At 48.5% G+C, this 13,745-nt stretch overlaps 1 protein-coding gene and 1 long non-coding RNA gene across 2 annotated transcripts; both read right to left on the bottom strand.

The window, feature by feature from the left end:
* Positions 1–3,431: 3,431 nt before the first annotated feature.
* Positions 3,432–7,824, bottom strand: ZC3H10 (zinc finger CCCH-type containing 10). The gene is made up of 3 exons (XM_049784069.1): positions 7,775–7,824; positions 6,981–7,044; positions 3,432–5,425 (listed from the first exon to the last, which is right to left on the bottom strand). Exon 3 carries the CDS (start codon positions 5,368–5,370, stop codon positions 4,063–4,065), a length of 1,308 nt encoding a protein of 435 aa, XP_049640026.1. The 5' UTR covers positions 5,371–5,425; positions 6,981–7,044; positions 7,775–7,824; the 3' UTR covers positions 3,432–4,062.
* A 580-nt stretch (positions 7,825–8,404) lies between these two features.
* On the bottom strand, positions 8,405–9,495 carry LOC126023063 (uncharacterized). The gene is made up of 4 exons (XR_007500282.1): positions 9,442–9,495; positions 9,314–9,338; positions 8,926–8,948; positions 8,405–8,598 (listed from the first exon to the last, which is right to left on the bottom strand). It is a non-coding gene; the product is annotated as an uncharacterized LOC126023063 (long non-coding RNA).
* Between the last annotated feature and the right edge of the window lie 4,250 nt (positions 9,496–13,745).

Raw genomic sequence — 13,745 nt, 5'->3', positions numbered from 1 at the left:
ACCATATGGACACCAGGGATCGAACCGAGATCCATGCTGGGTCAGCCATGTGCAAGGCAAACGCCTTACTACTGTGCTATCGCTCCAGCCCCATGATGGGTTAATTTTGTTTTTGGACCACATATTGCTCAGGAATTACGCCTAGCAGAGTTTGGGAGATTATATGGGATGCCAGAGATCAAACCTGGGTCTAATGTGTGCAAGGTAAATGCCCTATCCACTATACTATCACTCTAACCCCAATTTATATGTTTTGTAATTTATTTTTTGCTTTTGGGTCATACCTAGTGTGGTGCTCAGGGATCACTCCTGGTGGGGCTCAGAGGACTAGTGGTGCTGAGGATCAAACCTGGGTCTGTTGTGTACAAGGGAAGTGCCCTACCTGCTCTACTATTTCTTTAGTGTTTGTTTTGTTTTTTAGGGGGCCATGCCCAGTGGTGCTGAGGGAGGTATCACTTCTGGCAGTCCTTGGGGGACCATATGGAATGCCGGCGATAGAACTTTGGTCAGCCATATGTAAGGCAAACGTCCTACTTGTTGTACACTCTTTACAGCCCCCATTTTGTAATCAATTTAAAGTCCTGTTTTGTACTTATATAGATTCCACATCTATTCCTCAAACAAGTGCAGGTTTTTTTTTTTTTTTCTTTTTGGTTTTTGGGTCACACCTGGCAGCGCTCAGGGGTTACTCCTGGCTCTATGCTCAGAAATTGCTCCTGGTAGGCTCGGGGGACCACATGGGATACCGGGATTCGAACCACTGACCTTCTGCATGCAAGGAAATGCCTTACCTCCATGCTATCTCTCCGGCCCCAAGTGCAAGCAATTTCTTAGAGTAATAGGATAATACTTGGATTAATCAACCAAGTTTATTACTGTTTATAGTTTTTTTATATTTTATCCTGAGAAATCATTCACAAATGCTGTTTTGATTCCATCAAACTCTATCAACTGATCATAACTATTATCTGCAATGAGAAAGAAGCAAGCTACTTCTCATAGCTGAAAACTGTCCTGACAGACTTTGGTATTGCTAAAAACTGGATAGGAGTTATAGTTAGGAAATTATATAAATCTTTTTATTATTTTGGATTTTTTGTTTGTGTTTCGGTCACTCCTGGCAGGCTCGGGAGATCATATGGGATACTGGGATTCAAACCACTATCTGTCCTAGGTTGGCTGTGTGCAAGACAAATGTCCTACTGCTGTGCTATCTCTCTGGTCCGAAATTATATTTTTCTGGTGGAGATCTCACAAAGCATTCATATCACTCACTCTGTGATGTTTTTGTTTTTGGGCCACAACCTGGCTGTGCTCAGGTACTCTGCTCTGCTGAGAAACTGCTCCTAGGAGGCTCAAGGACCATATGGTATGCCAGGGATCAAACCAGGGTTGGTCCCAGGTTAATTGCGTGCAAGGCAAACATCCTGTCATTGTACTATCATAATCAGTGATCATTATTAAATGAGGCAAAAAAAATACAATCATTCAACAATTTAAGAGGAAAAAAAAAAAGAACCTGTGCACAGTACAGAATAGCAAACATTCCCCTCTCCCACTGAGTGACTGTTGCTTTATTACCAATCACTGGAAAGAGCAAACAGCTACAGCTTTATGGTATTCTGCCTTTTCTAGATAAGATAAATTATCTTGCTTCCCTAGTAGCACACAATCTAAAGTGAAGCCCCAGTGATTCCAAATCACTTAACCAAAGTCCAAATCATATATGTTCCTTCTAACCCTCTGTTTTGTTTTATTTTGGGGCCCCACATGGCAGAGCTCAGGACTTACTCCTGGCTGTGTTCTCAAGGATGATTCCTGATGGGGCTTAGAGGACTAAATGAGATGCTGGGGATGGAACCCAGGTTGGCCACATATACGCACATGTCCTACCCACTGTCTTATTAATTTGGCCCCTCTAACACCCTCTTGCTGAAATATATCATGATGTCCAAAGCATACTAGTGTATTCCTGTAGGGTTTTGGCTAATGTACATTAAAACAGAACGTATATGTCTTTGGTTTCCCAAACCTTCTTCAGGGATACTTGGCAAAAAGAAAGTTAGGTTTTGGCTGGGATCAATTCATATTGCTATCTATAATCACATTGTTTTTAATGTTCATCAGCCAATTTCTGGGGCTGGTGAGGTGGCGCTAGAGGTAAGGTGTCTGCCTTGCAAGCGCTAGCCAAGGAAGGATTGCGGTTCGACGGTGTCCCATATGGTCCCCCCAAGCCAGGGGTGATTTCTGAGCGCTTAGCCAGGAGTAACCCCTGAGCATCAAACGGGTGTGGCCCAAAAAACAAAAAAAAAAAATGTTCATCATCCAATTTTTAATCAAGAATTGTGCCAAACAATCAAGTTTCTCAATGGTTGTTTTCTAAAATCCACAAACAATATTTCAGTATTTGCTTACTTTTAGACTTCAGGCCCTTTTTTTATTCTAATGACCAGCCCATATCGCACCCCGGGTATTGACCTGAGTCAGGTAAGAGAGCAAGAGGTAGCAAGAGATATAACAGGAAGACCACCACACACATTTCCAGGATCACTTTCATAGACACACACGCACGCACGCACACCAGTCTCACTTCTCTATCCCCAAATCTACTGCCCCAATTAGACTAGATACCTGAGATATTTCCTCTACATCAGCCATGAGCTGAGGAGGAATTGAGGTCTGGTGATTAGGGTCCCTGGCTTTGCCGACTCAACATAAAAATTTGGTCCTAAAATATGGTTTGTTCGAATCCCAGTGTCCCATATGGTCCCCCGTGCCTGCCAGGAGCTATTTCTGAGCAGACAGCCAGGAGTAACCCCTGAGCACGGCCGGGTGTGGCCCAAAAACAAAAACAAAAAAAACAAACAAACAAAAAAAATCTGGTCCTAGAAGGAAGATTGATGGGACGAACTTGAGCTTGTATCCCTAGAACTCTCCTTCTCCCAGCAACTCCCAAGCCTTGAAGGCCATTGGTAACTGAAAAAGAGATGGGACAGGAGGGACACTAACTGCCATCAACACTCAAGAGAGCAAATGCCACCTGCTCGGCTGTGTGAATAAGGGGAAGATCTTTTGATACATATCCCATTCCCACTTCCCAGCACATACACCCTTCCTTAGTACCTGCCCCCCTAAATGACCCTAAGAGCCCTGGCTACTAAGGCAACCTGGGAATAGCACATACAGATAGAAACCAGAAACAGATGGGCCTATTTTTAAACTAGATTAAGTGACTATAATTCTTTTACCCACAAAGTGCATTCCCCAAAGCCCCATTTCATCTTGTTCTGGGTTTGACACCCATCTCATTGGCCTCTACCCATCCTTACCCAAACTGCGTGAGAACTAGATCTTTTATCCCATCTGGGCATGAGTTCTAGTTACTGTTCCCATATCCCACACAATATCTAAGCAAGTTTTCACTGCCTCCATTTGTTAAAAATAATTGTTCTTTTATTTCTTTGGAAAGTGGTGGGCCCTGCCCTATAGATTTCCAGGTCAAGTCAAGGTAATGAGTGTTCCCCTCATCTTTTGGGCTGGAGCACTATGGTCCCCACCTTCCTAGGGGCCCAGAAGCGAGTTGTCAACTGTATTGTCCAACTCAACTAAGCCCGAAATTGTCTGAAGGCTCCTATCAGGCCTTCTCTTCTGGCCACCCACTTCCCACTGTTTTTGGCTTTCCCTCTGGGCTTGATATTTTTTTTCTTCCAAGCCAGTGCTAGAACCTGGGCTGTGAGAAGAGGAACAAGACAGGGATACCCCATCCCCAACTTCCCATCAGAGACAATGAGCCCCTCAGTCAGTCCTTCCTCTCAGCAGGCTTCAGTCTCCTACACAAGCCTTTTCTGTGAGGCTTGAAGGAAGATGGACAAGAGAACCCTCATAAAAGGGAAGTGAGACAAACACCTGCTCAGCTCCTTCTCAGAAGCAAACTCCATGGAGTCTCTTGTCCTAGTTCTTGAACAAGCCCTTCAGACAGAGCCTGGAGCGCTAGGAGAGTGGGTCAACATCCCTGGATCCTAGCCCTGGGAGACTATACCAAGGGGAATGTCCATGAGCCCCTCAGTGTGGCATGGCTGTAATTCGCATGCTCTGGGAAGCAATGGGATAAGTCACCATGGGAGTGGTGGTGTGGCTCATTGTGATTCCTGCCAAGGGTTGGGCCATGGAGACAGCCACAGGAGCCACAGGGGCCACAGACACAGCCACAGGAGCCATGGAGACAGGTGGGGGTGCCATTCCCTGGGCAATTGTCTGAGCCAGAGCAGCTGACAGTGGTGTGATCTCTGGGTTCAAGTGTGGGGGTGGAGGTGGTGGAGCAGCAGGAGGTGCAGCATTTGTTGGGGGAGCAGCTGGCGCTCCGGCAGGGGCCACCAGTTCTTGCTGGGATACAGGGCGAGGCTGTAGAGCCTGGCTACTGAGAGTAGTGTGAGTCTGGGCGATGCCATGGTTAAAAGTGGCGACAGTGCCCACAGTGGGGGCCAGAGTCTGCTCAGTGGCTGGTGCAGTCGAGCTCAAGGTCATGACCTTGGCCTGATTTCGGAACTGGGCATTTTGTTCCAGCAGTACCTCATTGGTAGCCAGCAGGTTGTTGACCTGCTTCTTTAGCTCCTCCACTCGCTTCCTGAGCATGGCATTCTCCTCCTCTAGCAGTCTACACTCTACTCCTCGAGGTGGAGCCAGGTTATACTCATATGACTCAAAATGGGGGCCATCTGGGGGGCAGCACCCACCTCGCCGACGCTTGGGGCCTGGCTCATGGTCTTCAAAGCCCCTGTCAGGGAGGTCGTAGATATCATAAAGATCATGACGTCGTCCTGGAAGAACTGGGCCCGTGGAGCCCCCACCACCAGTGCCTCCTCCACCTCGAGCGTCAAACTCAAAATCCCGCTGCAGGTGACGAAACTTGCACTTGGCTCCTCTCTGGCAGTCCCCCTTGAGAAAGTCCCGGCAAATAGGGACCTCCTCCTTGCCATTGGGGAGGTCAGCTGGTGAAAGGCCTAGGCCAGCTGCCACCTTCTGCCTTAGCCGAGGGGGGAGCTCTCCCGTTTTCTTATAGCCATCTTCATCTTCCTTGGAGCCATGGATGAATCGGCAGTTTGGGCGGCTACACTCCTTGTTCTGGAAGTCATGGCAGAAGATGAATTCATTTTTGCTCACTCCCAAGTTGGACACTTCACTCATGTCTGGATGGCGATAGCGACAGCGCTTGCCTCGCTTGCACACATTCCTCAGGAAGTCTCTACATATGGCATCTGAGCTGGCCCCACCACTGCCTGCCCCTGCCCCACTGGCCTCCTCACTGCCGCCACCTCCAGGGGCTCCGCCGTTGTTCCCAGTGCCATTCGCATAGTTGTCTCGGTCTGGCATCCTGGTCCCCCCCGAATCAGGGCTTTCTTCTTTTTCTTGCCACTCTTGGTGACTGCTAGGAAAGAGGAGAACGTGTCAAACAGAAGTCTTCCAGAGAGGCCACAGAGCCTATTTCCCAACTACAGAGCTAGCAGTTCAGCAAGAGGCAGAGCAATGGCTTTGGAGCTAGAGAATCTAAGGGATGGGAATTCAGCAGAGACTGGCTGGCTGGTCAGAAGGTCCGCCCAGGCTCTTGGGCACCTGGTGTGGGTCAGAATGATTCACACTTGCCTGGCTAAAGGAGGAGGGAGGGAGGTGGGGTAAAGTCACCTCATCTAACTGATGATAATAGCCAAGGAGGGGGCAGGGAGAGAATAGTGTGGGATTTTATTTCAACTGGCCTTATTAAACTTGTGGAAGTGAAATGAAATCTGCTGTTAATAGCTGAAGAGGCTAAGAGGAGCTTGGGAATAGTGGTCAGATGGGCTGGTGTGCTATCAGGCTAGGGATCATGGGAGACAGGTGACACAACTATCATTAACTTCTCTTCTAGGGGATTTGAGGTGAGGCTTTGTGAAGTGTCTATCTGCAGGGATTTCTGAGTCAAGAAACCAGCTTGAGGGACTGAAGCAATACTACAGTGGGTAGGGTGCTTGTCTTATACGCAACTGACCCGGGTTCGATCCCCAACATTCTATTTGGTTTCCTGAGCATCGCCAGGAGTTGATTCCTGAGAGCAAAGCCAAAAATAACCTCAGAGCAATGCCAGGTGTGGCCAAAACCAAAATACTAAAAACCAGCTCGAAGAGTATTACTAGATTGAGGGATTTCCAAAACCTGCCATCTCTTAATATTCCTTCCCAACTCATTACTACTCAACCTATCGAGGTTTTCCCCCCTCCTCTGTTCAGAGGAAGAGTGCTACAGTTGGAAGCTTATATTCAAAGGAGAAAACAATTTGTGGTAAGGTCAAGGCAAGAGTAATTTCATTTTGTAGTGCCCTTCCTCTTCCCATTCTAGATCCCACCCCTGCTCCTCCAGGGGAAGGATCCACTGATTTCAAACCACACCAATTCCTCAACCATAAAGATCCTTTTGATTTATAGACTCCATAAAACTTTTAAGTCTCTTCTTTCCCAAGAGAGCCATGGAATATCGGTGCACTGCACAGGTTCTAGCCCTCCCCATTCTCCCCAAAAGCCTGGAGTCCCCGCTACCACGTGTCTGATCCCCTAGTAAACCTTTCCTAGGCAGTGTTCAGGCTCCCTCTGCTGTTCAAACATGTTATTTCCCCCGAAGTTAGGGAATCTCTTACTTCTTTGGCCTTGATCTCCCCCAACCACTTATTCCGTGGCTTTGACTTTGCCTCCAATTCTTCCCAAAATGAACAGACCTGACCAGAGCCAGAATATTCTTCCTCCGAAGAGAGATAAACCCAGACAATCAAAAGAAACAACCAAGAGAAAGAGTGGTAAAAAAAAAAAAAATCAAACAAACTTTCACTAAGAGAAATGAGTTGGTGAGAAATAAATGCCATCTAGCCCAGCCTAGCCTGAGTTAGAATTAAGTCCCACCTATGGAAGACCATCAGATATTCTTCCTCACCCAAGTGTCCCAGGATTGTTTGATACCTGAGGTAGCTCAGGTGAAGTCCGGAGCTCCTGTGGGTCTCCACCTCCACATCACTGCTGGGTTCTGAACAGGAAGGGAAAAAAAAAGGGTGGGGGGGAGACCTGAGTGAGCAGAGGGTTAAACAGGAGAAGTGGGGTGCAACTGCTGTGACTAGAAGTCTAATCAATGGCAGGCGCTCTGGGCACTTGAAGGTTTCCTTAGAGGAAGGCAACTGCAGCTCAGCTGTCTGCAATGAGGGTGGGGGAGCAAAGAAGTTGCCCTACTAAGAGTTAGGAAGCTGGAGCAGTCAAGAAAGACCAGGGGAGCGAGCCCCAAGATGAAGAAAGTGGGGTTCGGAGTCAGTCTAACGTGGAGGGCGAATGGGAGGGATCCGGGCCGGGGCGGGCAGAGGCTGACAGCGGGGAGATGGGGAGACTTGTGGGCGGTGATTCTGACGCTTCATCACACCCCAAGTTTGCGGGGAAAGTCCGAAGTTTCCCGCAGGGGCCCAGGCGTGAGCAGGTGGGGGGACACTGGGCTGGGGGGCCGCACTTCGTGGACGAAGGGACAGGGCCTGACTCCAGGGACACCGAGTGCAGGGGATGGGCAGGGCGTGACGTCACGAGCTGGCGTTTGGGCGCCGCGCTGGGTCGGTGCAAAATTAAAAAAGCCAACAAGGCGGCTCGGCCCGGCGAGCCTGGGACCTCGGCGCTTCTGGGGGGGCCTCGCGTGGTCCGGCGGAGCCCAGCCGCTGGGCCGGCCCCGACTCCTCCCCTCGGGCGCGGCCTCCACCTAAGTCTCCCGCCTCCCTCACCTGCCGCCGCCGCCGTACTTGCTGCTGCTGCCGCCTGCCGGTCCTCTAGCTTCGACAAAGAGCCGCCTACCCTGGCACTGGCGCGCTTCCGCTTCCTGCGGAAGGGACGGCGCTCTAGCCGCCGGACCCGGAACTAGACTCGATGGTGCGCGGAGTCCCGCTGTACTCGCGAGCGAGCCGGACGGCGGAAGTTCCCGGCACGCTTTGCGCGTCGCCATGGCAACCGGGCCCACTATAAAAGGCACGCCAAGGCGGAAGTGGGTCCGTCTAGGAACGGAGTGGGGGGCCTCAGCTGCTCCTAAGCGCCCAGGACGCCAATGCGAACCGACCTGACACCCAAGCTCCTGGCCCACTAGGCCAGGTCGTTTTTTGTGCAAAAGTTGACAGTATTTTCATTCAGTAGCACGAATCCCACATTTTAATCCAACCATACAAATACACAACAGACGATTGATTTATCTTCAGGCAAGATGGGATGATTTATTGTGCACAGTTACATTTTAGCCAGGCCAGAACAAAACTAGTCCAGGTCATGTTAGGTCCGGGGGAAAAAGGACCACCGCCCAAGGGACAGTTTTGGAAGGTCTGTCTCTCAAAAGGTGGGTGATGGCGGCGGCGATCATCCATTTGACAGATGTTTCAGAGTCCAGATGCAGCAGAGATGAATTCGAAAGCGCATGCTGGTTGGGTTTTAGTTGTACCGACACCCCCGGGCCTCCCATCAGTCCTTTCTTGCTTCTGCTCCTTGTGGCCTCCATGCACGGTGCACAAGTCTGGAAGTTTACTTGGACCTCTGCCTCATCTTTCGTCTTTTGCGCTTCAGCCTGTAAAAGCAGTTAAAAGAATTAAGATTCCATAATCCCGATACCGTGCACGGTTTCATGGGGGTGTGATCCAAGTTGCCACTCGCATTTAATTAAGATTGAGATGCAACCTAATTAATGTTCTTCCCCAATTTTCCATGCATGCTTTTTTAATTTCCCCTTCTCTGCTGGCCCAGTTTCAACATGACCTACACGTGCAAAGATCATGGGGGTGTGATCCAAGCTGCGACTCACATTTAAGATTGAGATGCAACCTAATTAATGCTCCTCCCCAATTCTCTATGCATGCTTTCCCCCCCTCCCCTGCTGGCCCAGTTTCAACATTACCTACGCATTCGCTTCTTCCTCCACTGGAAAATAGAAAATAAAACAATTAGCACTAACAGCAAACTTAAAGACAGCTAAAGAGCAATATTAAAATACAGTACTTGGGACTAACAAGAGCTGCAATCCCAGTACAAAAACATGACAATTAACATTTTAAACGCAGGCTGCGGACTCAGAAATAGAACCCACAACTCGGGTCCCAAACGCTGAGATCGCTTTTCCACCCTTACAGCCTTTACTCCCCACTATTTTATCCTTCCCTTCTCGCTCGCTGCGGAGCACCCTTAAAAACCTAGAGAGGCTCGGGAACGATGGCGGACATCCTGGCTTGAAGGCCTTATAGCTAACTGCTACAGCTGCGGGTCCTCTAGCAGGTGGGCATGTTTACCTTAGCTCGCATGGTGCGAAGGCTTCTGTAGGGGAAAGACCAGAAAAGAGACTGCAGTTAGTTTAAGATACTGATGGCAACGTCAAAAATCGGATGTTAATGGATTGCTCGCGATCAGCAACACTCACCGAAGAAGATGGCGCTACGGCCGAGAGAGAGCGAGGGGCCGCCTATGGCTATTTAAAGGCGCGGTTCAGTGTCGTCACTTCCGGTACCGCCCCTTCCGCTGGGGCGGGGTCTCGGGACTTCCGGCATCTGGCTGAAGTGTGTTGGGTTTGGGAGGTCACTTAAAAATGGAATTTTTTTTAAATTGGAGTAACAAATATTTCCACCACATTTGTTATGAGGGCTTTCTAGTATTTAAACATAAACACACTTTTTTTTATTAGCTTCATGTGGCTTCTTTTTTAATTTTAATTTTTATTTATTTATTTATTATATATTATATTTATTTATTATAAATTTTTTTTTTGGACCAAAGTGGATTACAAATCTTTCACTGTCATTTTTTAGGTAAACATAAACTTCTTTTTTTTTTTTTTTTTGGGCCACACCTGTTTGACGCTCAGGGGTTACTCCTGGCTATGTGCTCAGAAATCACCCCTGGCATGGGGGGACCATATGGGACGCCAGGGGATTGAACCGCGGTCCTTCCTTGGCTAGCGCTTGCAAGGCAGACACCTTACCTCCAGCGCCACCTACCCGGCCCCCATAAACTTCTAATCTGGAAGCAACACCTACATATTAGAGAAAGGTGTAGACTTCCCTCTTTGCTCCCATAGCTCCATGGGAGTTGTAGTTCTTTGTGAAATCCTCCATTTGCTGGGGATAGGCGTGGATTGTACCAAAAAATCTTCATTTGCTTTCAGTCTTTTTGTTGTTGTTGTTGTTGTTGTTGTTGTTTAGTAGATAAGGGCCAGGCAGGCCACACCTGATGGTGCTGAGGGAACATGCAGTGCCAAGGAATTCAACCCAGGGTTTCTGCAGGCCCTCCAGACATTTGAACTCCATCTTAGTCATAAAGTTGCTGCAGGTAGATCCAGTATTGGAACTTCCGAAGTTCTTAAGAACCCAGATGAGTGTTTGCCCTTCATGCAGGAGGTCATCAGTTCGAATCCCGGTGTCCCATATGGTCTCCCGTGCCTGCCAGGAGCAATTTCTGAGCATGGAGCCAGGAATAACCCCTGAGCGCTGCCGGGTGTGACCCAAAAACCACACACACACACACACACACACACACACACACACACACAAAAGAACCCAGACGATGGAAGCATGAAAAGTTTCTAAAGATGTCATACTATAAAAAAAGTGACCTTAGTCAAAGAGCAGAGCTTTTTCCTAACTAACAAAGACCTGCTCTACTGATTGAGGAGGCTGTCTCAGATTTCTGTTGGCAGTGTATCTTTTTTTTTTTTTTTTAGTTTTTGGGCCATATCTGGTGGCCTTCAGGGTTACTTCTGGTTCTGTGCTCAGAAATCACTCTGGCAGTCTCGGGGGACCATATGGGATGCCTGGGATTGAACCTAAGTCAGGTGCATGCAAGGCAAACACCCTACCCGCTGAGCTATCACTCTATCCCCATCTTGTCTTCATTCCCTCAGATCAAACTAGTAAACAAGAGGGTAAACAAGACTCCTTAGTACAGCAAGACCATTAGAAACTAGAATTGACTTTCCAGGGAGCTGGAATGATAGCACAGAGGGTAGGGTGGGTAGAGTGTTTGCCTTTCTTGTGGCTGACCAGGGTTCAATCCATATGATCCCCAGAGCCTGCAAAGAGCAATTTCTGAGCACAGAGCCAGAAGTAACTGGGTGTGACCCCAAAAATTCAAAACCCTTATCCCCAAGAAAATGGACTTCAGTCTGAGGGGCTGGAGAGATAGCACAGCAGTAGGACGTTTGCCTTGCACGCAGCCAATTCAAAACTGCCAGTAGTTCAAATCCGGGCATCCCATATGGTCCCCCGTGCCTGCCAGGAGCAATTTCTGAGAGCAGAGCCAGGAGTAAGCCCTGAGTGTCGCTGGGAGTGACCCCCCCCCCCAAAATATCAAAAACAAAAAAAGTCTTTAGTCTGAGAGACAGATCTAAAGACTAGAGCACTTGCTTTCCATGTGGGTCAAATCTGTTCCACCACAAGGCTCATGGCTACTTCCTAGAAAGGACTACCACACCCCACTCACCAGCTGGGCAGAGTTTCCACCAACACTAGGTTTCCCCCCACCCCCAAAACATGGTCCTCTAAGATTTTTATGTTTTTAATTTTATTTCATTGAAACCACTGTATCTACAAAGTCCTTCATAGTTGAACTTCAGATATACAGTGAGTGAAGGCGATTCCTACCACCAGTGTCATCCTCCCTCCACCAATGGACCCTTGAGTGTATCTATTCCACTACCCATTGCCCCCTGACCTGCCAGTATAACAAGCCCATTTAAGTTTAGATTGTTAAAGTTTATGTGGTAAAACAAAGTAATCTGTGTCCCAACGTTCTATAAAAAAGGCTGAAGCCCCTATTGAAAGGATAAGAAATTTTTAAAAAGAAAAAAAATGTGTGTGTATGTGTGGCAGTTTTTTATTTGTTTTTTTTTTTTTTTTTTTTTTTTTTGGTTTTTGGGTCACATCCAGCCACGCTCAGGGGTTATTCCTGGCTCTATGCTCAGAAATCGCTCGGGGGACCATATGGGATGCCGGGATTTGAACCACCACCCTTATCTCCATGCTATCTCTCTGGTCACGCATACGCATACTAAGTTTCCTAACCCCAGTCTTTTTTTGAGCCACACCCGTTGATGCTCAGGGGTTACTCCTGGCTATGCGCTCAGAAATCGCTCCTGGCTTGGGGGACCATACAGGACACTGGGGATCGAACCCAAGTCCGTCCTGGGTTAGCTGAGTGCAAAGATATCGCTCTGACTCCCCAGTTTTTTTTTTTTTTTTTTTTTGTGGTCCCAGTAAAAGTTCTCAATCATGGTGTGGCAGTCAGGTTGTTTTGATTTAAGTTTTTTGTTTGTTTTGTTTTTGGACCACACTCTGGTTGTTGTTGTTGTTTGTTTGTTTTTTGTTTTTTTTTGGCCATCCCTTGTTTTGGGTTTCTTTGGGGGGGACACACCCGGTGGCGCTCAGGGGTTACTCTTGGCTCTGCACTCAGAAATCAATCGATCCTGGCAGGCTCGAGGGGCCATATGAGATGCGGAGATTGAACCCGGATCTGCCCTAGGTTGACTGCATGCAAGGCAAATGCCCTACCGCTGTGCTATCGCCCTGTCTCCCAAGGTCCTGGTTTTTGTACAGATTCTATATCGAAGTCCCAGGGTGACATGGAGCGTCTTCTGGACCTCTAAGATTTTTTTGTTTTTTTGTTTTGGGGGTCACACCCGGCGTCACTCAGGAATTACTCCTGGCTTTGCTCTCAGAAGTCTCTCGGCAGACTCTGGGGACCATCTGGGATGCTGGGATTTGAACCGGGGTTCTCCTTTGTTGGCTGCGCGCAAGGTAAACACCTTACCGCTGTGCTATGAATCCGGCCCCATGGATCTCTTTTTTTTTTTTTTTTTTTTTGGTTTTTGGGCCACACCCGGTAACGCTCAGGGGTTGCTCCTGGCTATGTGCTCAGAAGTTGCTCCTGGCTTGGGGGACCATATGGGACACCGGGGGATCGAACCTCGGTCCGTCCAAGGCTAGCGCAGGCAAGGCAGTCACCTTACCTTTAGCGCCACCGCCCGGCCCCCCCATGGATCTCTTAAGAATGTTTTTGAGGGGCCGGGCGGTGGCGCTAAAGATAAGGTGCCTGCCTTGACTGCGCTAGCCTCGGATGGACCGCGGTTCAATCCCCCGGCGTCCCATATGGTCCCCCAAGCCAGGAGCGACTTCTGAGCGCATAGCCAGGAGTAACCCCTGAGCGTCACCGGGTGTGGCCCAAAAACCAAAAAAAAAAAAAAAAAAAAAAAAAAAAAAAAAGAATGTTTTTGAGGGGCCAGGCGGTGGTGCTAAAGGTAAGGTGCCTGCCTTGCCTGCGCTAGCCTTGGACGGACTGCGGTTCGATCCCCCGGTGTCCCATATGGTCCCCCAAGCCAGGAGCAACTTCTGAGCACATAGCCAGGAGCAACCCCTGAGCGTTACCGGGTGTGGCCCAAAAATCAAAAAAAAAAAAAAAAAGAATGTTTTTGTTTGTCTGTTTTGTTTTGGGGCCACACCTGGCAGTGCTCAGAGGTTACTCCTGGCTCTGTGCTCAGAAATCGCTCCTGGCAGACTAGGGAGACCATATGAGATGCAGGGATTCGAACCACCATCCTTCTGCATGCAAGGCAAACACCCTACATCCATGCTATCTCTCCGGCCCCTAAATATATTATTAAAAAAAAAAACCATGATGAAGAAACAAAAATAACATGATGAGCCTTAGGTCTGTTTTGGTTTGTTTTTTGGTTTT

This window comes from Suncus etruscus, chromosome 11 (genome assembly GCF_024139225.1).
Source record: "Suncus etruscus isolate mSunEtr1 chromosome 11, mSunEtr1.pri.cur, whole genome shotgun sequence".
Taxonomy (NCBI): Eukaryota; Metazoa; Chordata; class Mammalia; order Eulipotyphla; family Soricidae; genus Suncus; species Suncus etruscus.
The sequence above is the reverse complement of the archived record's forward strand: the minus strand, read 5'-3'. Positions and strand labels throughout refer to the sequence as shown.

Bases quoted from the DNA above. Each gene is read 5' to 3' on its own strand.
- ZC3H10 (XM_049784069.1), bottom strand. From the start codon at position 5,370: ATGCCAGACCGAGACAACTATGCGAATGGCACTGGGAACAACGGCGGA.